This window comes from Amia ocellicauda, chromosome 5, assembly GCF_036373705.1.
Source record: "Amia ocellicauda isolate fAmiCal2 chromosome 5, fAmiCal2.hap1, whole genome shotgun sequence".
Taxonomy (NCBI): domain Eukaryota; kingdom Metazoa; phylum Chordata; class Actinopteri; order Amiiformes; family Amiidae; genus Amia; species Amia ocellicauda.
Window position 1 is genome coordinate 2,109,580 of NC_089854.1, and position 25,293 is coordinate 2,134,872.

At 48.5% G+C, this 25,293-nt stretch overlaps 1 protein-coding gene across 2 annotated transcripts; it reads left to right on the forward strand.

Moving 5' to 3' along the window:
• Positions 1 to 3,467: 3,467 nt before the first annotated feature.
• Positions 3,468 to 24,377, forward strand: slc41a1 (solute carrier family 41 member 1). Of its 2 annotated transcripts, none has more exons than XM_066703175.1 (11): positions 3,468 to 4,274; positions 4,473 to 5,517; positions 14,893 to 15,000; positions 17,016 to 17,087; positions 17,552 to 17,696; positions 17,843 to 17,989; positions 19,540 to 19,687; positions 19,877 to 19,956; positions 20,130 to 20,264; positions 20,832 to 20,980; positions 21,081 to 24,377. In XM_066703175.1, exons 2-11 carry the CDS (start codon positions 4,918 to 4,920, stop codon positions 21,264 to 21,266), a joined length of 1,770 nt encoding a protein of 589 aa, XP_066559272.1. In that variant the 5' UTR covers positions 3,468 to 4,274; positions 4,473 to 4,917; the 3' UTR covers positions 21,267 to 24,377. The 2 variants fall into 2 exon arrangements, with proteins under 2 accessions (XP_066559272.1, XP_066559271.1); XM_066703174.1 differs by having other exon boundaries at positions 3,468 to 3,978.
• The last annotated feature ends 916 nt before the right edge of the window (positions 24,378 to 25,293 follow it).

A 25,293-nucleotide genomic window follows, 5' to 3' on the forward strand; every position in this document is an offset into this window, starting at 1 on the left:
TGTCTGAATACGCATCGGAGAAAAACTAAACTACTGCCTGGCCTCCAGTGGCCTTGCCCTTGTTTCCGGGAGAGAGAGTCATCCGTTAATACTGTTTACAAAGCCTTGCCTTGTGCTGCACGGGGGCCGGTGTTGAGCGGAGCCAAGCGCGATCGCTTTGCTGTTCAAAAGCTGGCGTTTTGTGCAAAAAAAGAAAAAAAAGTAAATGGATCAAAATCCTGTTCAGGCTGGCCTGGGTAATGCCTTCGCAGCATCCAGGTCCGTTTCCTGCGCTGGAGGTCCGTCTGTGTCTTAAGGCCGTCTGGATTCTCTCCTTGCTGCTCCTGTTGTGACCTTTCTTCACCATTAACCACATTCTGTGCCTAGTGCCTCCTGGGTCCTACTCAAACCAAACCCTAGATTCAGCTCGGCTTGTAATTATCTTAATTTTTGAGTTGTTAATTGAGCAGCCGGTTTGTCCCAAGGTTCAGGATCTTGACACTGCCCTGAGCAATCCTCCCTGGACGTTGGGGAGAGCCAGAGAGAAGGGAGGCGTCTTGATAGCCGTGCTGGCTTTGCTCATGATGTGAAAACAGCTCTTAATAGCTGGTAACAATTTAACGATGACTTCTGGAATGGCAAACGGGAAGAATTCGGTCGCACTAGGCTACGAATCGGTCGATCAACGTTTTTGAAAGAAATAGGATCTTAAGACTAGTTCACAAAAGTAGTGTGAGTGTGACTGTGTGGAAGTAAATAATTAAATCCAATGATTTGGTTATGGTAATGCACATGCTAGAAAGGCAAACAAATGAGGAGAGTCTAATTGTCCTGACAAACTTTAACCCAACAAAAGGCCCTTTTCTCCTTCTGCTTAATCAGTATCTAGAAAATCTCATGGGCTTCCGTGGTTCTCTCTCTCCCAGCTTATTTATTTTCCTGCCCTTTCTCTGTTCAGTAAGGGGCCAGCCCAAGCACCAGAGAATTCGGAATCATGAAAAATGTACGGGCTCAGATCCATGTCCCCTCCACCCACCACACCCACCCCTCTTACACACAGACTAACACGTGTCCGCTTCACTGGGAAAGGAGTTTGTCAAAGTCCCTGCTATTTGTGTGGCATTGTTTTATCCTGTCACTGGGAATAGTAGGTGGAAACGAGACCTCACACTGATGCACACACTAGTGCTGTGTACGTGTGTATTTTGTTTTTGTTTTGACGGGTGCACTTTGAGGAGCTGTTTGGATCTCTTTCTCAGAGACTTTCAGTTGGTTTATCACAAGGAAGTTACAAGGAAAAAAAAAGCTTAAAACCCTGATTACATTGATGCTCAGAGCCAACATGTGATTGTCTGTAGCTTTGTTCTTATTTATTTCTTATTACAGGAAATCCTATAGGCTTCCTGTGGAACCACTAGATACAGTTCCTTCAGTCTGGCATCCTGAGTCTCTGGAGAGGCTTTTTGAAACCAACTATAGAACTAATTCTGAGGAAAGGGTCTGGGAAGTTACCTGGTCACTGATCTATCACAAAGACCTACACAACCAGCCCTGCAGCGGGGAGTGCAGTGGCTAAGTGCAAGGTTTAGATTTAGGTTACACTATAATCACAGACCCATTGTTGATAGTCCTGGTGTCCTCTGTGTGACACTGATCATCGGGCCCGGTGCAGAGAGGGGGACGGGTATTATTTCGCTGTGGGTCAAGATCAGGATGTGGGGGCGGGGCTAAAGAACATGGCGGCTGAGTGACATCAATAAGGGGAGTATCCGGTTTCCATCTCGGCTGGTACCAGCTGTGCCTCCTTTGTGTCCGGACTGTCGACGAACTGCTCTAATTCTCTTGCCGGGGGGTTTGCCGTTCTTTGCCTCCCTTCCAGCTGCAGTGCAAGAGTGAGGTTGGTGTGACTGTCGGGCACGGTGTCCAGGAGTCTGCTGTGTTCAGCGTTGGGATTTGCCAAACCTAGGACCTCGGAAAGCTAGGGCCTATTTGTGACCGGGAGCCCTGGGAGGAGGCGACCCAAACCACGCCTGGGCGGTGTCTGTGAGTGGGAAGGGAAGGGGGGACATGTTAGGGATCTACCAAAGCCAAGAAGTGTTTTTCTCTCCCTGCCAGGCAACGTCTGCAGGTATTCTTGAAAGCGCGCCAGCAAGCACAAGGGAGGCTGTGTTCTTGGCTCCTGCCGCCCTGTTGCTGTGAATTAAGCGCTTGTCTGTCCTGTGATGTCAGCGCGGTGCGGCCCAGCCAGCAGGACAACAGTCACTTCAGATTCCACCGATGGGGGTTGGAAGTGCAGCTGCCCTTCAATACCTTTGCTTTGTGTTTCGGCTGATTTATAGATAGATTTGTTACAATGTAATACAGCAGTAGGTTACCTTCCCCCCTTTAGGGCCTGTCAACAGCCTCATTGCTCTGCACTGTGATACTGCAGTGCAGAGAGACGTTTTGTCTTGCATCAGTAGGCTATCTGTCCCAGTTTAGGCCCTGACAAAAGCCCAACCCCTAACCCCAGCCACCATCAAAACCAAAACACATTTTATGTTAAGTGGGTTGTGTCTTAGGCTTGCAAGGGGGTGGAAATATTATTTTAAGGTACAGTTTGTTGTAAAAGGTGACTGATGGGGGTCACATGCCAAAAAAATAAATGAAAAAACGAGTGGGGGTGGACAATTAGTGACTCACTCTGACCAGAAGTCATGAGGATGTAGCAACAGGAAGTCCAGAAGCTAAACAATATATATATATAAGCTTAAGCAGAAACAAAGGCAAGAGAGAGGGGTGATGTAATACAGGCAGAGACTGATGGAAGAAAGAGCAGAGATGTGACTGAGACCTGCTAGAGCCACTGGGGGGCGTGGGGTCAATCCCAGGTTTTGTACCCCAGAGCACAGTACTGTATCTAGATTGCTGCAGTAAAAACCATGGATAATTGATTGCAAACAATAATAATATGATATATTGTAACAATTGTAAGTCACCTGGATAAAGGCATCTGTTCAGAAATGTAATCTTTATCGATTGCTTTATTTGGGATGCATCATCAGAGAAATGCTTTGCTCTTTTTTCTGCCATTGCCGAGCTAATGCACAAATAGAAAGCACTCCTTTGTTTCAAGATAGGAGGGGAAGCTGATATCATCATTGACTCTAATGATGTTTTGGTTTTAAGCTGGCGGAGTTTCAGTTTCACCCTGTCCTGCTGCACACCGATTCACACTCGCGTCCATTTCGCCCCAGTTGTGACCAAAGCCGGAGTCGTCGAAGCTGCTGTTGGAGAACTGTTCACAATCTCCCCAGTCTGGACATCTGTGGACGGCTGCGGTTAATAGGGAATTGCCACTACTGTTTAGCCAGGACACTGGGATTAAACGAATTTGGATTAATGTTTATTTTCCCCTCTCCTTGAAAAGATTAAAAATTGCTTAAAAAAAGCCCCGACTTTGCACATGGGTATCGCTGCCAAGTTGCACAATAGCCGGATAAGTTTCCATTGTGGAGACCTGCATCAGTTACTGGACACACTTTCCACTCCCGTCCCGACCTGCGAGTTATTTAAGGGCTGCGCTGCGTCTGTCTCGGCTGCGTTGAAGTAAAACCCTCGTCTTGGCAAGACCACCAGCCAGAAAAAAAAAACCAAGAGCGTCCCAATGCCAGCGACACGCACGGCCGTGCAGATGCCAACACACCGGCAGGGACCGCCGGCCGCCATTGGCCAGTGCGCGTCAGTGTCGCCCGCCCCCGGACTTCCTGCCCGCCGCAGCGATACTGCGAGCCGCCGCAGCTCGGAAAGCTACTCGGGACAATGTAGCGGCAGCGCAGCGGCGTTCAGAGCGATGGACAGGGCCTGAGCTCACCCTGCATTTCCGCTGTACGCGCTTGTCTCGAATCCTTTTTAATTGCGTGTGGATGGCCGTGCTTTAGACGACCTCAGGAAGCGACTGAGGTGTCCGGTAGCTGTGGACGTCTGTGCAGCACTTTCTTCCACCCTGTTGCCAAAACGGTATAAATCTATAGTATTTCACGTAAGAGAGGCTTGCACGGTACCTGTCCGGGGCTCGGGTTTGCGCTGCGGAGGGGAAGGAGACTTGTTGCGACGTGCTGGGCAGCCCGGTGTGAGAGGCTTGTCTGCGGAGACGGAGAGAGATCTGTACCTAATCATCATTACTTACTCCTTACCTCTGAGTGATGCCCAGCGCGGCGGGCACTGACCCGGGACGTCCGGACCAGCGGCTGGGCGCCTCTCGCTGTCTACTGCGCACTTACACGGGCTGGATGTGCTGCCGTATCGCCCACTGTGTGAGATCTGCCTGCTTCGTGTTGTAGCTTGTATTTCTGTTAAAGCACTGTGAACATGTGTACTCTCACTTTTTATTACCGTGGACAAAAAACATAACGCATCAATAGTTATACCAGTTACAAATGTACATGCTGGTGTACAAGTATTATTAATAATATTATGCTATACACTTTGTTTGTCTTCCTTTCTCTTTCTAGATAACCAGAATGAAGACGATGGCGGCGGTGCCTGTGTAACACAATCCAGTTCCTCAGACCTTTAAATAAACCCGCCGCCACACGTGTTGTAAGCCGATCCGAGCCGCCGCTCCGTGCAGGGGTGTCGGCCTGAGCGCCGCCCGGCAGTTGAGCCGAGTGATCCGCCAGCGCAGCGCCGCGCAGCAGCAGCTCCCGCCGGGCGCCGGCGCCTGTTTGGGTTTGGATGTCGCCGAAGCCCCCGCAGCGCCGGGTTTGATGGAGAGCCTCCACAGCGGCTGCCCCCACACACGCCGGCCCGCCAGGGCGTGTCTCCTGCCCCGGCCTTAGACATTATAGATCACAGATACTGGTCAGTGTTGAATGGGATAAACTGGGAAAACACAATCCGCTTTCCTTTGCTTGCAGCCTAGATCTGTTATAACTCGACATTTCCGAACCGAACCGTATGGCCCTCTGGTCCAAAGAACAAGACAAGCCGTCCGACATGTCCGGCAGCGCGGCAGAAGTGAAGAAAGAACCGGGCAGCGGCTCGGTGCACCCGGTCATCCCGACGTCGGCGCCGGCCGAGCCGCTGCGGGGCCCCGGCGACTGCGAGCTGGCCGAGGTGACGTCATTCCCGGACCGGGCCGGGCCGCAGCGGGCCGAGGTGACGTCATTCCCGGACCGGGCCGAGGTGACGTCATTCCCGGACCGGGCCGGGCCGCAGCGGGCCGAGGTGACGTCATTCCCGGACCGGGCCGAGGTGACGTCATTCCCGGACCGGGCCGGGCCGCAGCGGGCCGAGGTGACGTCATTCCCGGACCGGGCCGGGCCCGTGCTGGTTCCGGACTGCCGGGCCAACGCCAAGGGCCAGCGCGAGGAGGACGCGCTGCTGGAGAGCGCGAGCCAGAGCACCGAGAGCGACGACGCATGCGCGGACCCCAGCCCCGCGCCGCCCGCGCCGCTCAAAGAGACCTCCTTCTCCATCGGCCTGCAGGTGCTGTTCCCCTTCCTGCTGGCGGGATTCGGGACCGTGGCTGCCGGGATGGTCCTGGACATCGTGCAGGTGAGAGAGCTGCAGTAGTGCAACCCCCCCACCCCCCCACGCACACATTACACACACCACAGTCCAGCGCACTGTACAGGTAAGACTGTGCCATATGTCCACCAGGACTTAACTCAGGGCCAGTTATTGGTTCACTTGAGTGATGTATTGCCCAATTGAATGGAAACCTGTAACTCTCCAGGACCCGGGTTCAAGAGAGGCGTGCAGAGCAATAGAGCATCATATACTGTGCCGTTGTGTGATGTGTTGAACTTGGGCATATTGGGCTTGGACTCCAGTCACAAAACTGTGCTTTATTGAAGAGCACCAACAACGAAGTTACCAGGAAATAAATGTGATGTCCTTATCCTCTTAACAGATGAACAGTCTGTATATGGATAATATTTAGGAATTGTTATAGGAGTGTCATTTTCACCCCTAGCTCAATCCATTGTGCAGGCTTGCAGTTTGAAAACCAGGAACGCCAATACAATGAGCCGGGGAAATCGGGTCTCAGTGGCTGTTGTAGTTGAGAGCACAGCAGTCAGCCGTCCAAGCCAAAATGTGTTATTGCTGGAAGAAGAGCAGTTCTTTCTTATTGTTATACTTATTCGCTCTGTTACTGTGCCATTCCCCTCAGGGTCATGTTGTGTGTAATTTGAATGTATTTGGCATCTGTGCCAGTTAAATGTGCCAGTTAAGTTCCCCAGTTTGCTTCTTCAGGATGACAGTCATGGGTGTCTTATGAATTGTGTCTTGTGTTATTAAAAACACCTGAGTGATAGTTCCTCGTATCTCACGTGGGAGACAATTATTCTAGTAGTGGCAGCAGGAGTAGTACTAGTAATAATGGTAATAATAATAATAATCATGATCATATTCTGAGTACCCTGAATCAATAATCTCCTGCTGATTGCCTTGCTAATAAAAGATTGTAAAGCCCGGATCTCTCAAGAGATATTCCACAGTAATCTATGTACCTGCTTTAGATGCATTACCTGACTGTGCACAGGAGGGCAGTTCAGTGACAGATTTTGTAATGTAATTAACAGCCTGTCTCTATATTAATATGAGCATGGCAAAAAACAATACATTTTTGGTTGAATTGCCGAGTTTCTTTACAGAATGCCTTCCACAGAGGTATCAATGTTTGGGGACCTGCAGGGGGACAGGGCCATCATACCACAGACAAGTGTTTTCATGTGTGTGTTGTGGTGGGCGCAGCTGCCCTTTTGTCCAGGCTGCTGCTCAATTTAAAGTGGCATGGCTCCAGTGTTCCAGTTTAGCAGCACTGTGGAGCCACAGTCCGGGAGAGAGAGTGAGGGAGAGACAGTCCCGTTTGAGAATGTGGAATGGGGGGTGGTCACCGTTAGCTGCCCATGTTGTTGCTCAGGTCTGTCCTATTGGCCATGATGTCATGGAAAGGAGTGGTCTGTAATGGAGCCCAGCTAGGAGGCAGAAGGGGAAAAAAACAACCTCAGCCTCTTAAACAAGACCCCTGTTCTACTGTGTGGTTTATGAGCCCGAGCCACGTGCCGAACCCCTGCCTGGAGCCCGGCAGCACAGCGAGGATTTGTCCCGAGCCAGAACACTCATGACAGCGTACGCTTCGGAAAACTGGGAATGTCAAGAATCCCTGTAATTAATATGAGACGAAATAGTCCCAGGCTTAACGGCCTCGCTTTCATTTATTGAGTTATTTATTGTACAAGATTGACCTGAACACGTTGTGCTCGTGTGTGTTCTGGGAGTGTGCACACCCCCCTCCAACACAGTGTGTCTGTGTGCCACCCCGTTTTAAAAATACCGACCCCTGCCGCCGTGACAGGCTGTATATATTCTGGGGGTCAGTCTCTTCGTACGGTCAGATCGAGTGTGGGGTGTCCGGTGTCAGGGAAACAGGCAACAAAGTGGCCAACGCGAGGCCGAGCTCATGCCTGCGTCTCTTTAATCGCTTGGCACCAGTTTTCCTACAGTCTGGGAATTCTGGAGGAGAGAGGCTACTTCCTTATTGAGGCGGAACATGTGACCTGGAAGTCCCCTGCAGATTTGGATGCTGCTCCCTCTCTGCCAATGACAACAATATTTGTTTTTCTTCCATGTTTTTTGCTGCCACTCTTGAGTCAGAATTTTGAAACTATCTTATTAATGATTTATTCTTTTATATATATGCGTATATTTATTCTCTTTATCTACATGAGTTCTTGGAAGAGAATTAACATTCCTTATTTTGTGTTCTGATGTTTCCTTAACTAAATACAGTGAGGGAAAAAAGTATTTGATCCCCTGCTGATTTTGTACGTTTGCCCACTGATAAAGAAATAATCAGTCTATAATTTTAATGGTAGGTGTATTTTAGCAGTGAGAGACAGAATAACAACAAAAAAATCCAGAAAAACGCATTTCAAAAAGTTATAAATTGATTTGCATGTTAATGAGGGAAATAAGTATTTGATCCCCTATCAATCAGCAAGATTTCTGGCTCCCAGGTGTCTTTTATAGGTAACGAGCTGAGATTAGGAGCACTCTCTTAAAGGCAGTGCTCCTAATCTCAGCTCGTTACCTGTATAAAAGACACCTGTCCACAGAAGCAATCAATCAATCAGATTCCAAACTCTCCACCATGGCCAAGACCAAAGAGCTGTCCAAAGATGTCAGGGACAAGATTGTAGACCTACACAAGGCTGGAATGGGCTACAAGACCATCGCCAAGCAGCTGGGTGAGAAGGTGACAACAGTTGGTGCGATTATTCGCTAATGGAAGAAACACAAAATAACTGTCAGTCTCCCTCGGTCTGGGGCTCCATGCAAGATCTCACCTCGTGGAGTTTCAATGATCATGAGAACGGTGAGGAATCAGACCAGAACTACACGGGAGGATCTTGTTAATGATGTCAAGGCAGCTGGGACCATAGTCACCAAGAAAACAATTGGTAACACACTACGCCGTGAAGGACTGAAATCCTGCAGCGCCCGCAAGGTCCCCCTGCTCAAGAAAGCACATGTACAGGCCCGTCTGAAGTTTGCCAATGAACATCTGAATGATTCAGAGGAGAACTGGGTGAAAGTGTTGTGGTCAGATGAGACCAAAATCGAGCTCTTTGGCATCAACTCAACTCGCCGTGTTTGGAGGAGGAGGAATGACTCCAAGAACACCATCCCCACCGTCACACATGGAGGTGGAAACATTATGCTTTGGGAGTATTTTTCTGCTAAGGGGACAGGACAACTGCACCGCATCAAAGGGACGATGGACAGGGTCATGTACCATCAAATCTTGGGTGAGAACCTCCTTCCCTCAGCCAGGGCATTGAAAATGGGTCGTGGATGGGTATTCCAGCATGACAATGACCCAAAACACACAGCCAAGGCAACAAAGGAGTGGCTAAAGAAGAAGCACATTAAGGTCCTGGAGTGGCCTAGCCAGTCTCCAGACCTTAATCCCATAGAAAATCTGTGGAGGGAGCTGAAGGTTCGAGTTGCCAAACGTCAGCCTCGAAACCTTAACGACTTGGAGAGGATCTGCAAAGAGGAGTGGGACAAAATCCCTCCTGAGATGTGTGCAAACCTGGTGACCAACTACAAGAAACGTCTGACCTCTGTGATTGCCAACAAGGGTTTTGCCACCAAGTACTAAGTCGAAGGGGTCAAATACTTATTTCCCTCATTAACATGCAAATCAATTTATAACTTTTTTGAAATGCGTTTTTCTGGATTTTGTTGTTGTTATTCTGTCTCTCACTGTTAAAATACACCTACCATTAAAATGATACTGATCATTTCTTTGTCAGTGGGCAAATGTACAAAATCAGCAGGGGATCAAATATTTTCCCTCACTATATTATGTTCCTTCCCACTTATATATACCCCGCCCCCCCAAAACAACTACCCCGTGCTCTCTCATATGGCTCCAGGGCTCCAGAAAGCCATTTTTTGTTGAAATATGTTGAGGAACTTGTTCAGTGGCGGTGGGGCGAATACCAGCACTCTAGCACTACGCCTGGGTGCTGCTTTTGTTGAGCTCTTAACAATGGAGGTGTGTGCAGCTGTTCCCTCATACCTCATTCCTTGTGCAGTGAGCTTGTCCCACTGACGCTGAACCTTGTTCTTGTTGAGATGAGAGGCAGTGGGCCTAGTTCAGCTCTGTGGGCTGGACTGGTCCGACCGCAGGTGGTGTTCACAGTGGATGTAATAAGGTCCACTGGCCACAGTCCCAAACTGAGACCCAACACCAAGCATGGATTACAGCTGAGCACACACGGAAACATCGCCAGACCTCATACAGGACACAGGGCCTGGCGCAGACTCAGGCTGTGGGGGCGGCTGCAGCTGGATCCTGGGTGTCGTGAATTGTAGTTTATTGATCTGGTGTAGTGGTGTGAGGGCTCTGCCAGGATATATATAAATATGTCTGTGAATGCATATATAATGTGTAGAGCTGGATGCAGATATATATATAGGAACAAAACTGGTGGTGCTAGTTGTTTAATAAGTTGTGCTTAGTGTAATGAGCCGACGCAAGCAGACCAGGGTCCAGATGGTCCGGGCTGTGAGGTGTCTCGTATAGAAGTTTACTGTGGTCAGGAGAGGTAAAGCATGATACAAACCATGGAAAAAGATTACAAACACAATAACTCAAGGGTATAGGTGTGGCAAACCCAGGTGTGCCTTCTGTCAGCAGCTGGGTGTGGCGGCCACACGGACGGGTTCTGGAGAGAGAGCGTTATGCAGAGTCATACGTCTCACTCTCTCTACATCACTCCACGGTCTCGGCTGGGAACACCGGCTTTTGCAAACTCTTGGGGGTCTTCCAAGAAAGAAGTGGCGTTGGCATTATCGTGTTCCCTATTGGTCTGGGAGACAAAACCGCAACAGCACACAACAGATCCAGAGTTATTCCAGGAAAATAGAAAGTGCAGATTAAGACAGATGCACACGCACAGGCGAGACAAAAAAAATAAACCATCCGCATAGCAATTTTCTCCCTCGCGGAAGAGATGCGTGGTTAACCACATCCCCCCTCCGCCACAACAGTGCAGCAGCCGGGAGGGCGGAGGTGCCCGTCTCTGTACTGTGGCGATGCTCTGTCTGTCTCTGCGAACTCTTGATGCCAGACCTTCACGCTTCCTCCTCAACATCTCCACCATCATTCATGTGTTGATTTAGTTAACCCTACATTCGGCCACTGCCTGGGTCCAGGGCAGTGCGAGTAAAGTCACCCCATACCAAAGTTACGTATGAAGCACTGAACTTGATTAAAATACAGAATACACACAGCGCCTGATGCGACGAGTGATATCTGTCACTGTAGCAAGCGAGGTGCGAATTTACACATTTGTAAAGTAAATATTTAGCCTGCCTTGAATTAATCTCCTGAAAGACGGTTCGGCTTCATCGCCTTTGTGAAACTGAAGGCGCTTGTTGTCCTTGTGTGCTGCTTTTGGTCCTCCTTAAGGAATAGGCTGGTGTTTGTAACCGAAACCGAACACGACGGACCTTTGTCTATACACTTACATTGTGCAAGTTTATTTTTTGAAAGGATTGAATGATCTTAATCTAGTCTCCCAGGCACGTATACAGGGTCGAAATCCCCAGCGGGTTAGGAGCTGGGAATGACGCTGATTTGGACCAGATGAGGAAACTGATATTTCAGTTTCATAGTTCATATCTTTCCACAGGCCCCGTCCCGCTTGTGGACTGGATTGAGCCGGCTGCGATCAGGCCTTATTAGCTGGTGGTTCAGTTCAGGGTTTATGCTCCCTGTTTGCTGCCTGGCTAAAGGGCTTAACGTGCTTTCGGGGATGTCAGACTGTAATGTTATTAATGTTAGGACACGCGCGCACACAAATACACTCACACACGCCTGCTCACATTCCCCGGTGGGTCGCTTAATCCTGCCGTGACCATATATGCTTGCGTTAGCAGCACGGAGCGCCGCTCAGTACTGGCTGGCTGTGTTACTCAACTCGGAAACCTTATCTGTAATTTGGGATCCGTGGAAACGGAGCGTGTGGAATCACCCTTCCCAGGCAGGACACTGTATCTCCTGCGCAGGCGTGGTGTCGGGGAGCAGAGCACCTGGGCTACACACCAGAGGAGAAAAATAGGTCCTGTGGGAAGCGAAAGAGTAGCGGTCCCTGTTTACGCCATGGGTCATCGCCTGATCTCATATAAAGTAAATAAAGTACCAGAGTTACTAGCACAACAATAAATATGTACCTTGGATTACTATGCAGATAGTGGACTTCATAATGTGTTACACTTTCTTGTTAGGAAGACGACCATAACACTGACAGGTGAAGTGAATAACACTGATAATCTCGTTATCATGGCACCTGTCAGTGGGTGGGATATATTAGGCAGCAAGTGAACATTTTGTCCTCAAAGTTGATGTGTTAGAAGCGTAAGGATCTGAGCGGCTTTGACAAGGGCCACATTGTGATGGCTACACGACTGGGTCAAAGCATCTCCAAAACTGCAGCTCTTGTGGGGTGTTCCCGGTCTGCAGTGGTCAGTACCTATCAAAAGTGGTCCAAGGAAGGAAAAGCGGTGAACCGGCGACAGGATCATGGGCGGCCAAGGGTCATTGATGCACGTGGGGTTGCAGGCTGGCCCGTGTGGTCCGATCCAACAGACGAGCTACTGTAGCTCAAATTGCTGAAAAAGTGAATGCTGGTTCTGATAGAAAGGTGTCAGAACCCACAGTGCATCGCAGTTTGTTGCATATGGGGCTGCGTAGCCGCAGACCAGTCAGGGTGCCCATGCTGACCCCTGTCCCCTGCCGAAAGCGCCTACAATGGGCACGTGAGCATCAGAACTGGACCACGGAGCAATGGAAGAAGGTGGCCTGGTCTGATGAATCACGAGTTCAAGGTGTTGACTTGGCCTCCAAATTCCCCAGCTCTCAATCCAATCGAGCATTTGTGGGATGTGCTGGACAAACAAGTCCGATACATGGAGGCCCCACCTCGCAACTTACAGGACTTAAAGGATCTGCTGCTAACGTCTTGGTGCCAGATACCACAGCACACCTTCAGAGGTCTAGTGGAATCAATGCCTCGACGGGTCAGGGCTGTTCTGGCAGCAAAAGGGGGACCTACACAATATTAGGCAGGTGGTCATAATGTTATGGCTGATTGGTGTATATACCACCTCCCTAATATTTGCCGCCAAAACAGCCCTGACCCGTTGAGGCATGGACAAAATGCAACAAAATTGACCTTTATGGGAGAGAAAAAAAAATCACATCAAATCAGTTTGCCAGAAGGCATGTGGAGACTCTGAGACCAAGTGGAGGAAGATTCTATGGTCTGATGAGACCAAAATAGAGCTTTTTGGCCTCAACGCTAAGCACTACGTTTGGCACAAGTCTAACACCGCACATCATCCTGAGAACACCATCCCTACCATGAAGCATTGTGGCGGCAGCATCATACTATGGGGATGCTTCTCTGCGTCAAGGCCTGGAAACCTTGTAAAGATAGAGGGCAAAATGGATGCAGCAAAGTATAGAGAAATCCTGGAAGAAAACCTGCTGAAGTCCTGCTGGACTTGGGAGAAGATTAATCTTCCAGCAGGACAATGGCCCCAAACATACAGCCAAAGCCACATTGGAGTGGCTTAAAAACAAAAGGTAAATGTCTTGGCGTGGCCCAGTCAAAGCCCAGACCTCAATCCAATTGAGAATATGTGGGAAGAGTTGAAAATTGCTGTTCACCAAAGGTCCCCATCCAACTTGATGGAGCTTGAGCAATTTTGCTAAGAAGAACAGTCAAAAATGTCTGTGTCCAGATGTGCAGAGCTGGTATAGACTTATCCACATAGACTCATGGCTGTAATTGCTGCCAAAGGTGCCTCTACCAAATATTGACTGAAGGGAGTGACTCATAACTGGAAGGTTGTGGGTTCAAATTCAGGGTGGGGCAGTGCTGTTGTACCCTTGAGCAAGGCACTTCACTTAGACAGCTCCAGCTCTATAAATGTGTTCAAATGTAAGTCGCCCTGGATAAGAGTGTCTGCTAAATGACAAATAATGTAATGTAATGTGATTACTGATGCATTCAATTATTTTCTGTTTTGTATTTGTAATTAATTTAGAACAATTGGCAGATTATATTTTTCACTTTTGCATTATGGACATATATATATATATATATATATATATATATAACTTTATATTTTTCACACAATGTGTTTTATTCTGTGGATAGCTAGTGCATGTCAACTTCTGCATCCCCGCCCCTGCACTGAGAATAAATACAGAAGTGAAATATTGGTGTTAATCTCTGATGTTTCGCTGTCAGAGCAGTTGTGTTTTGTTGGCGATGTAGTTTTGAAGAGTGGCGTCTGTGTGCGTCACCCACTGGTTCAGCTGAAAGTTGTCAGTTTAGACTTTACAAAGAGAGACTCCCCCCTCCGCCCTCTGTCCTATGCGTGACGTCAGTGCACCCGTAGGGGCGACGTGGCTGATTGTGCCATGCCAGAGTTGAGCTCTGAAGGTGTGGCCCGCTGTGCCACCCAGCCCTGTCTCTTCTCGCAGAGGAATGCTACAGAACGAGACTTCAGACGAGCACCGGCATTGTCCGCAGAAAAAATACTGCTGTTTTGGTGGCGTACGAACGCGGAGGACACGGAGCTGTGCTGAGGCCTGTGGTTGGCCAAGTCTTTATCTCTGACCGTGTTCAGATCTGAGGCCTCCAATGCAGCACAGTGTGACCTGCTCTGTGTCTTTGATAAAACCGCGCCAGACAGAGATGTGGTCCAGATAAACAAATAAAAAAGTCTGAGGGCAGAATTCTTGGGCTGGGACCAAGATAAACTGATGAGAGAGAGGCAGCCAGGCCAGGGACACTGACATACGGACAGACAGGCAGAGAGACCAGCAGAAGAGTAGGCCACAGACACTCATATGGATCAGGTGGACAGACGGATTGACAAACCGACATACAGGTAGACAGAGAGACAGGCAAACCAGGTACACAGACAGACAGACAGATAGATAGGTAGGTCTCTCGGCTAGTGTCCTAGAACAGGATGTCTTGCTCATCCAGCTGGTGTGACACATGGCCCCCCACGTGTACCCCCTCTTCCTCCCGGCCATGCTTGTGCTGCCCATCAGTGTGATGTACAGTGAGGAGGGGGGGGGCTTTATTCCTGCTGGACCTTCTGTATCCGCTCTGTTCATGATTTATACAGATTGACCTCTTGTCTGGATGTGTACGTTTACGTATTGATCTACAGTAACGAGCTCATAGCACACAGCCGGTTGCATGTTTCCTTTGGTTACTGTCTCAAATCTGTCCCCCCTTTGGTTCTCAGTCCCTACCTGCGTGTCCCGTGTCCCCCTGCTCGGTGGTGTGACGCTCTGTCCCTGTCTCCTGTCTCCTGTCTCCACAGCACTGGGTGGTGTTCAAGAAAGTGACCGAGGTGTTCATCTTGGTCCCCGCTCTCTTGGGGCTGAAGGGGAATCTGGAAATGACGTTGGCTTCCCGGCTGTCCACCGCAGTGAGTATTGCCCTGTCTCCTTTCCCCTCCCGATCCCACCCCCCTCCAGCCCTGAACTTGTGTGTCCCTCCCATGTCCTCCCTACCCATCCCGAGCAAACTGCACCGCCGTTACCCCGGGTTGAGTGGGTTCCCGCAGTTCAGAGTTTGACGAGTCGTCACCCTGCTTTCCTGCCTCCCCGGCGAATGCCTTGTTCCCCAAACTTGTGAACTGAGGACATTGTCCTGTACCGCCCCTACACACCCCCCCCGTAAGCAGTTTAGGGTTGTAAAGCTGATTTGCAGCAATTGTTTCAGTTTCCACTCGTCACAAACCCTGCCGTGTGTTTCCCTCGGCCTCTGCTAATTATCTGCAGATTACCGCAATTAAAGTTTCTGGCAGTGTAATTTAAACACTAATCCATTACTAGCTAAGCATGGATTAGGGAGAATTAGTTCACATGACCGCATTTTTGGGGCGTTTATAAAAAATATCTATATTCTCCTGAAACGTTCCAGGTTTGACTCGAGATGGAGAAGAAAAAACTTGAATCATTCCCTGAGATATTTCTTTGCCATCTTTGTTTTTTTCTGTATGTCCAGGATTGGTGTTGTTGCTCATTCAATGGAAATAAAAAAATACTGTGGTATTGAAGGTTGAGGATAAGTGACGGGTCAGTTTCATCAGCACGGTGTCAGAGACCCAGTAAGGCTGGTTTCCTACCCCTAGGTTATCTATAAAGCCTCTGTCATCCCCCACAGAACAACTTCAATATCCTTCTTGGGCAATTCCCCCCTCCATCAGTCACTTAGATCTCCTGCCAGCAAGCTGACGCAGGACACTTCCAGTCTTCATGCAGCGCAGAATAGTCTCTCTCCTGCTCTCTCTCCCTGTCCCGTCAGCGATGTGAGTAGCGGAACACTTGTTAACGTCTTTGCTGTTAGTGACTGTATGGTTTGGTGTCCGTCCCCTGTTCTGTCCTTTTCTGTGTCTCCTCTGCTGCCCCCCCTCTCATCTCCGCCGTGGAGTGAGCTTGGCACAGACCTGCCTCCAGCTCTCCGGGCTCCGAGCCACGTCCCTCTCAGAGGTCAGGTTACTGTGACCCAGTCAGGGAAGACAGGACTCTGAATGTACCAGCGGTCAGTGCCGGATTTCACCTCTTCAGTGCTGAACTCTCCCCCGTTTCAACATGTGCAGATATATCCATTATCTCCCCATAAACCCTGGCATACAGCCCTTTGGGGGGGGTGTCAGTGTAAACCTGTTTTACACCTGTTGTCTCTAATGCATGACTTAAAGACTATATATGTATATATATGTGTGACCTGCCATTGAACAACATGCTGTTTAACTGCACAACTCTGACGAGAGACGGAGAGCAAGAGAGAGACAGAGACAGAAAGAGCTGGTGCTGGAGCAGTAGTTCAGGGGAAATCCTGCCCCAGACAGACACCCCCATCCCCTTCCTGTCTGCTAATTACCCCTCGGAGGAAAGAGCCCGTTCAGCACAAACGCAGTGGATCCAGTCATGAAGGAATCCTCTCCAGCTGAGACTATTTTCTGCATCACGCCTCCAGGATGCTGCCTCTGTTTACCGTCATATGACCTACATGTGTGTACCTGTCTGTTCACGTGTGTGTGCAGCTGTGTGGGTCGGTGTGTGTTTGGGTGTACGTGGAGTAAAGTATCGAGGTGTTGTATTTGAAGATGCGAGGTGCTTTGTTTGAGCAGGAAATCACATTGACAATCTGCTGTTCTCTGCGGGTCTGCCTGAGGAGCTAAAAGACACACACACACAGACGCACACAGACACAGATGCACACGCACACTGCACTATTTTGTAGACAAAAATAAGACAGTACTGTATGTACTGGGTGTGTCTTTGTTTTAAACCCCCTAAATGGACAATTTGTTTGTTTTCTTCCTGGGGGGGTGGCTGCAAACGCTGTCACTATTTGCTCTACGCTGTGTAGAAGGTGACCTCTTTACCCAGAATTCCCCTGCTGGGGGTCCACTGACTTTGACTTGGTTTGCAGGCCAACATTGGGCAGATGGACTCGGCCAAGGAGATGTGGAAGATGATCGTGGGCAACTTGGCTCTGATTCAGGTGAGTGCGGGGGGGGGTGTGACTACCTGATACCCGTATTCAAACTGTATATGAATGTGTACAGAATTGATAAATAGCTCTGTGTCTTTTTGTTGGCAATTGTGAGTTTCATGTATCCAGCGTCACCCTGTGGAAGTCTTTGATGAGAGACAAGATAAATATCTAAGCCTGGGCAAGTCATGGAAGACCTATAATAATAACAATAATTATTATTATAATGTCTTAGTACAAATCTGTAATAAACCCTCCAATTTTCAGTTCCCTTTCTCTGACAAAGCACAACTGTGAATAACTAGATTGCAATAATTCAACCAAAAACAAGTGTGCGTGTGTGTGTGTGTGTGTGTGTGTTTGTGTGTCACCTGCTGTTTTAATTGCCCTGCTCCGAGAGGCCCAGTGTCCATGTCCCCTGTGCCTGTGCGCTATGCAGTGTGTCATGTCCCGTTCCTGCCCTGTCTCTGCAGGTCCAGGCCACGGTGGTGGGCTTCCTGGCGTCCCTCGCTGCAGTCATCTTCGGCTGGATCCCAGAGGGGCGGTTCAAGATCGGCCACGCGGTGCTGCTCTGTGCCAGCAGTGTGGCCACAGCCTTCATAGCCTCCCTGGTGCTGGGTAAGAGCCTGGACCCACACACCTGGGAAACAGCCTGATACACAGAGATGGGGGGAGGGCTATACTTTATGATGTACCTTGTTATATAGTGGAGTTATATAGTGGAGCTAAACCCCTTGAATACACGCTGTGCTCTCTCTGTCCAGGCCTGATCATGATCGGGGTGATCATCGGCTCCAGGAAGCTCGGCATCAACCCGGACAACGTGGCGACGCCCATCGCTGCCAGCCTGGGCGACCTCATCACCCTGGCACTGCTGTCAGGCATCAGCACGGCGCTGTATGGGCAGCTAGGTAAGGTCTCGGGCCGGTGCGACTCACTGTCACTTTCCCTCCCACTCTGATATTGACTGAGATGTAACTCCCATTGTCTCACAGGTGTAGCGTCTTGGGGGGGCGGCACACCTCCAGATGAAGGTTTGGCGGTTACGCACAGGCGGTTACGTCTCCTAGGGGTTGCTTTGACACACTCGTCTGAATAAACATACTTGTTGCTTGTGTCTCGCCGTGATTTCCTGTGACTTGAGCAGATTTTTATGATTTACCAGAAATGAAAACAATCTGGATGTTCTGGTTTGGGCTAGTTCACCCTGCAGGTCACGTGACGCTCCCCTGGCATCAGGAGATTATCGCGAGAGGAGTCGTATCACAGTGTTGTGGGATCAGGTAGAGAGAGACAGAGGGGGGGCTCTGGCCTGCTGACAGCTCGCAGAGGTTTGATAAACAGTTTGCGGACTCTGCAGCAAAATGTCCGTTGCCATGGATTTCTGGTCTTCTCCGACTCGCCAGAGACAATCCCTGTGAGATTGAGAGATTATGAGAGTGTGAGGGAGAGAGACAGAGAGAGAGAAGGAAGGAGAGGCAGAGATGGGTGGGGAACTGGGCTGGTTTGCGCTTTTTATACTGGGGGAAGGAGTGGGAGTGGGAGTGATGCAACAGAGCGAGTTGTTACACAGTACTGTAGGCTGAAGCTTTTCCACCCGCCTTAATTACCGCACAACACCGCAACACAGCATAGCTCAGCACAGTGTGGCAGTCGGCCGAGGTGCATCGATTCGCTTGTTTTATGGGGATCTGCAATGCAGGTGCCCGGTGTTGGAGCTGCACCAGCCCTCTCTTCCTCTCCTCTATCGATTAATCATTATTTTTATGCTTCTTGAGAGATGAGGCAATCCATTATGAAGCCATTATCGCTGCTGCTTTGGTTTTGTTGTTTGTGATCAGTAACTCTTTGGAAAAGCTGTAGAAACTCTGAATACTGAACCCTGTTGAGTTCTCTGGGGGACATATTATTCATATTATTCATATTATTATTATTATTATTATTATTATTATTATTATTATTGTTATTAATTAGTGGTGTGGTGGCATTATATGTCACAAAGTCTACCTGTATAATGTGTAGTTTAGTGTGTAGTGTTGTAAATCTAGTGATGAAACCTTTACTTTGATTAAACCATTAACCATCATATTAATATAGTAATAATTATAATAACATAAGAACATAAGAAAGTGTAAAATCGAGAGGAGGCCATTCGCCCCATCGTGCTCGTTTGGTGTCCATTAATAACTCAGTGATCAAGGATCCTATCCAGTCTGTTTTTGAATGTTCCCAAATTGTCTCTTCAGCCACATCGCTGGGGAGTTTGTTCAGATTGTGACGCCTCTCTGTGTGAAGAAGTGTCTCCTGTTTTCTGTCTAGAATGCCTTAAATAGTAATAATAATTATAACAATAGTAATAATGATGGCACCAGGCACATTGGTGGCTGTGTGGCTGTGTTCTGCTGTTGTGTTGTTGTGCAGTGTGGTGACGGGCCGTGTGTTTTGCCGTTCGGTGTTGCAGAGCATAATGACTACACCAACCCCCTGGTGTGTGCGTTCTTCGTGGCCCTGACACCGCTGTGGTTCGTGATAGCGCGCCGCAGCCCCTGCACCCGCGAGGTTCTGTACTCTGGCTGGGAGCCCGTCATCATCGCCATGGCCATCAGCAGGTGAGTAGGCAGCCCGCGCCCCCCCGACAGTTGCACACACACACTCGCCATGTCGTCCATTTTGCTCTGTGCGACTCCTGCTTGGCTGTTGGGCTGGGTGTTCAGTCGCAGGCGGCCCGTGTCGCGGTTAGGAGTGCAGCGTTGTCGCTGCTGAGGGGGTCTGACGTTGGCGCTTGTCCGTCTCCTCAGTGTCGGGGGCCTGATCCTGGACAAGACTGTGTCCAACCCCAACTTCGCAGGCATGGCTGTCTTCACCCCCGTCATCAACGGTGAGCACCTGGACTCTGATCCTTTATCCTCCGGGCCCACAGGTCCAGATTGGTCTTTTGCTCTTTGATTTACAATGACGTGTGTGTGTGGGAGGGGGGGATTCATTGCCGTCTGTGCTGTTTCTTGTTTGTTTGTTTGCTCCTGTGGTAATGACCCTGTTCTTTCGGGGCAGGTGTCGGGGGTAACCTGGTGGCGGTGCAGGCCAGCCGGATATCCACCTACCTGCACATGAGCAGCGTGCCGGGCCTGGAGCTCGGCCACACGCGGCACCGCTGCCCCACGCCCTGCAACACCTTCTTCGGATCCAGTGAGTTTCCTCCGCCTGTCTGCCCCCAATCCATCCTGACCTCTCCTCTCCCCTCCCTTTCCTCATCCCCTCTGTCCTCTTCAGTTTGTTTGTGCATTTGAGTGACGAGGCAGCGTGGAAGTGGCCATCTTAGCATAGTGGAGCGAAGCTGTCCTTGAGTTTCACAGACTGACAGACTGGCCTGCCTCTTGATCACGGTCCCAGTCCAGCGCTGGGAGCTTCCTTCTTACAGCCCATAAAAGGCTGCTATTGCAGCAAGTTAGTTAAAGTGATTGCTCCAATCACGCTTTATACAGTGGCATAACGGGTAGGATGTGAGGAAGGAAGTGAGGATGAGAGGAAGAAAGGAAAGAAAGAAGGAAGTGAGAAAGGAAGGAAGTGAAGATATGAGGAGGGAAGGAAGAGAGGAAGGCAGGAAGTTAGGAAGGAAGTGGGGAACAGAGGAAGGAATGAAGTATGCCCTCCTGTGACACTGACGCCTCGCTGTGCACTGAACCCTGCACAGAAGCTGGGGCTGTGATGTCATCAATGCTGATAGAATGAACAAGTGCTCTCATCCCTCCCCAGGTGTGAACTCTCGCTCGTCGCGGGTGCTCTTCCTGCTGGTGGTGCCCGGCCACCTGGTCTTCCTCTATACCATCAACTCCATGCAGGCCGGACACACCACGCTCACCTCCATCTTTGTGGCCTTCTACATGACGGCCGCGCTGCTGCAGGTATGGAGCAGAGCTCACGGTAGTCATCGTCGTTGTGGTGGCGGTGGTGGAAATTGCCCAATAACCATGGCTGCCTGTCCGCTGTTCTTCCCGCCTCCAGGTGCTCATCCTGCTGTACTTCGCAGACTGGATGGTTAACTGGATGTGGAGCAGAGGGATGAACCCTGATAACTTCTCCATCCCGTACCTGACTGCCCTGGGAGACCTGCTGGGAACCGGCTTCCTGGCGCTGAGCTTCCACGTCCTGTGGCTCATTGGGGACCGAGACGCTGACGTTGGTGACTAAGTGCCCCAGGCCGCCCAGCCTCCCCTCCCCCTTCCTCGCTACTACTGGGACTTGTTATTTATTACAATTATTAATTTTAGTGATTTATTATTATTTTATGTTTTTTCATGTTTTTTTTTTGTGGGATAAAATCAATTCTCATTATTTTTCAATGGGGATTATTTTCCATTATTGCCAGAGAAAATGGACACGTTTTGTAAAGGCGGAGACAAATTATTTGCGCAATGAAGAACAACTTAAATATATAGCCAAATACAATACAAGGATGGTCAACCACAAAGTGCTACATGTGCCGCAATCTAACACAACATAGTGACTTTGCTTGACCTGTGATGGAGGCCTCGTTAGTGTCTCTTACTTTAGCATGAACACCGTGATGGCAATGCAGAAATAATGGGAGCTTTAGACCAGAACTGACTGGCCTGAAAATCGCCTGCTAGCCCTGTCTGTCTATCTGTCTGTTTCATACAAATCTCCTTATTTATTTCTGAATAGTGGGAAAGTGGGATTAAATTGTTTGCTATGCTATGCTCTGGGCCTGTCCGGCACTTTAGACCCCTGAAGGTTAACCAGGTCAATTTAAAGGTCTTAAAGGTCTAATTAGTGTCATTTCATTGACCTAGCAATTGACTGACAACTCGCAGTTTCTCCCCTCCATGTTGTGCAGTGAGGTTTGGTCCTATCGTTTGGGCATCAAATACAAAGATCCTGCTGTAGGAGGGGAATTTAAAAGGAGGAAATATCCACAAACCCAGTCCTGGGTAAATTAGAACATCTCACTGGGGAGTCCGGAGGGCGTCTCTAGTCCGGGGGGTGTCTTGAGACCAGGGGGCATCTAGAGTCTCGGCCCTTGAGTATGAAGGTAACAGTACAGATATAACCGGTCTCAAACACCCCCTGGGCTGCCGTGTCCCTGTCCTGGAGGAAAATGAACTGGCATTATCCTTAATCTCTCAGCAAAATGTGAATTCCTTTATTCTGGTAGTTTTTATGGTTATTGTTTATGGGACTCTCAATACTGTTGTCGCTGTGCACAGTGTGGGGGTGGGAGGCTGTGCTGGCCCTGATTATGTGATTGTAATGCTGCGGGGGTCTGAAATGCTGCCAACCGTCAGATGGTCTGTCTGGGACACTGAATGTCTGAACCCGTATTCCCCTGCCACAGTGATGCGCAAGATGTTTTACTGTGTTTTATTTTAATTTAATCGCATTTTTATAATCTTTTCGTCAATCAACTTAAAGGACAGTTCAGCTCGGAAATTCCAGCCTATAATAGACTTCTCTAGCAAACTGTGAGAAAATAACGCATCGGGAAACTGCCCAAATTCTAGTGTGTCCTTTGAGACCCAATGATAATATTTATTTTAAAAATGAATCTAAATAAAATAATACTTATAGAGATCATTATTTACCAAAGCTGCCATCTGTAGTTTAATTTCTTTGCCTGCGCTGCTGTCAAAGGAAGCCGGTGATACTTTCTGATCTTGAGTGAAATAGCTGTGCAATCATGTTGAATGCTGTATTCAAACACTTCGTCAGTCACTTTATTACGGTTGTGATACACAGACGCCGATGTACAACCAGAATGTAACTTCGACTTGAAGTCTCCAGATCCTTAACAATCGCCAAAACTCGCCAAGTCTCAGAAAAACCAACAAAGGTTGGGTGCGTACAGCACAGCTGGCGTAATCGATACCATCCTCGCTGGTTGTCCTCATACAGAGACATGTCTTCTGCATGGTTTGTGTGCCAAAGAGCAGGATTTAGGACCCTGGGAATGCCAGGTGTTCATAGTCTTCACCAGGAGAAAGGGGTGAGGCGTCCGTAGCTCTTTTACAACGTGTGACGCAGACTTTTCCGACTACTTGATTGTTATGCAATCCACGGCTGTGGAGGGAGACACGAATACATGGTGTGGGTCATGGTTGTTGTTCTTGTTGTTAAGTTGACCTTATATGACATCTTTCCTGTTATTTTCACGCTTGGGAGGAGTCGCTGTCAAGTGCGCCCCCTAGCGGTTAATAATCAAACATCTCACTTGTGAAATGTACTGTAATGGTTCTTTATCTCAACACCAGCCGCGCCTCTCATTGGGCTCAGCGGAGACTCGGCTGTTCTGATGACACATCTGGCCGCGCTGTGTACACAACTCTTAAATGGTGCCAATTGTTTTTGTTTGTTGAAATCCAAATTTGAGTACGGCTCCCTGATTGTGAGTCTTACATTAAGGGGGGGCCAAAGTAAGTTTATTTTTTTTCTGTGTCTTGTTGCATTTTAGATTTTGTTTAGTTTTATTTTCTATAACTATCTCAAAACAAGTTGTACATAAATATATTTATTCTACAAGTGATATGTTTAATTTAAATGTATTTTGTGTTATGCTCTTCCTTGCGTGTTTGTTTCTACATGTGCCACTCTGCACCCCAAGTTGTCTGCGGAAAATATCTTGTGTGTCAGTCGTGGATAAGGTTCTCCCATTACAACCTCCTGCGCAGCCAGTACTGAATGCAACCCAGATACAGAGTGCCTTAACAAGCCAGCACTGACGAGTACACCTGGACTTGACGAGCATATTTACATATCCACATCAATTCAAAATGGATGTCATCGTTTCTGAAGAATGTCTCGAGGGCCTTAATCACAAACGCCGTCTGACTGAATGTCTGACCAACCTGCCAGGAGATGAACGGCCACTCCTGTCTTCAGATAGGAAACGCAACGAGCGGGCGTCCAACACTTCACACGGAAGCTGGAGTGTCGGGCTTCAAACTTGTGCGACTGTGCTTGTTGACGTCAGCTTGGGAGCCAGTTGTGGAGAAAAGAAACAACCAAAACAGAAAAGCCCCTGAGGTTCACTGTGTCCGCCTGGGGCCAGAAACAATTAAGGACCCAAATTAGAAAGAAAGAAACACACTGCCACTTTCCTGCTGTTATTTCTGTCTGTCATATTGTTAATTTCTGCTTTGAATGGTTCAGGGTTCGAGTCGCAACTCGGCTTGCTGGCATGGTGGCCTGCCCCCCCACCCATGCTCTTAATGTCTATACTGATCCTGAATTGCTCCCCTGTTGTACCTGTACATCCCTGGAATAAAGGAATATATTGTTTTTTAAGTCTTTTTCTGGAGTCTTCTGTTTGGCACTGGGGGGGAGGTAACAATAGGCTCTTTCCATGACCACTTCCGCATTTTATCTCAGCTAGCTCAACTACTTCCCGTGTAGAGCCGGAAGTATGGTTGCCACCCGTCCCGTATAATATGTGTTCGTCCCGTATTGAAAAATTAAATGCACTGTCCCTTATTTGACCCTTATTTTTGTGCACACCCAAATCTATTGCATACACTGTTTTCACATGCTTGGAATTACATGAGAAATAATAAAACCAAGAGTTTAACGAGACATAGCAGAGAGTATTAAATCAGAAGGACAGGTGAGTGTCTGTCACCGTCACTCACAGCATCGCTGCCCTGGGTACGGAGACTCGGACACATGGTTTAAAAAATGTCTGCGAATAAAGTTACCTCCAGCTCAAGTCCGCCCGCAAAAAGAAAGAGGCTGTCCAAATACAGGACTGAGTGGCAGACGGAGTATGAGTGGGTCAGTCCTCCCAGATACACAAGTTGACAGTTTTGAGGATGTAAGCAGAAGACCCGCCCCTGTGGGTGTATGTGTGAGAGAGAAATTTAACCAATAACCCACTTGGTGGAAAGTCAAGTCAAGTCAAGTCACTTTTATTTATATAGCACATTTAAAAACAACAGGAGTTGACCCAAAGTGCTTTACAGTTGAGGCATATGGATTAACATCTTTCTCAATACAGGTATACATGATTAAAGGAATAATACATAAAAGGCAATAATACAAAATATAATACAATAGTATATATAATGCATAGAGGGCAAGACTAAAATGGAAAACAAGACAACTAAAATGATAAAATCAAGATCAAAGTAATACAATAAAAACTTAAGAAAAATTGAATTAAACCAACAACAGATTGAAACACAGTAAGAGGATGTTAAATTAAAAG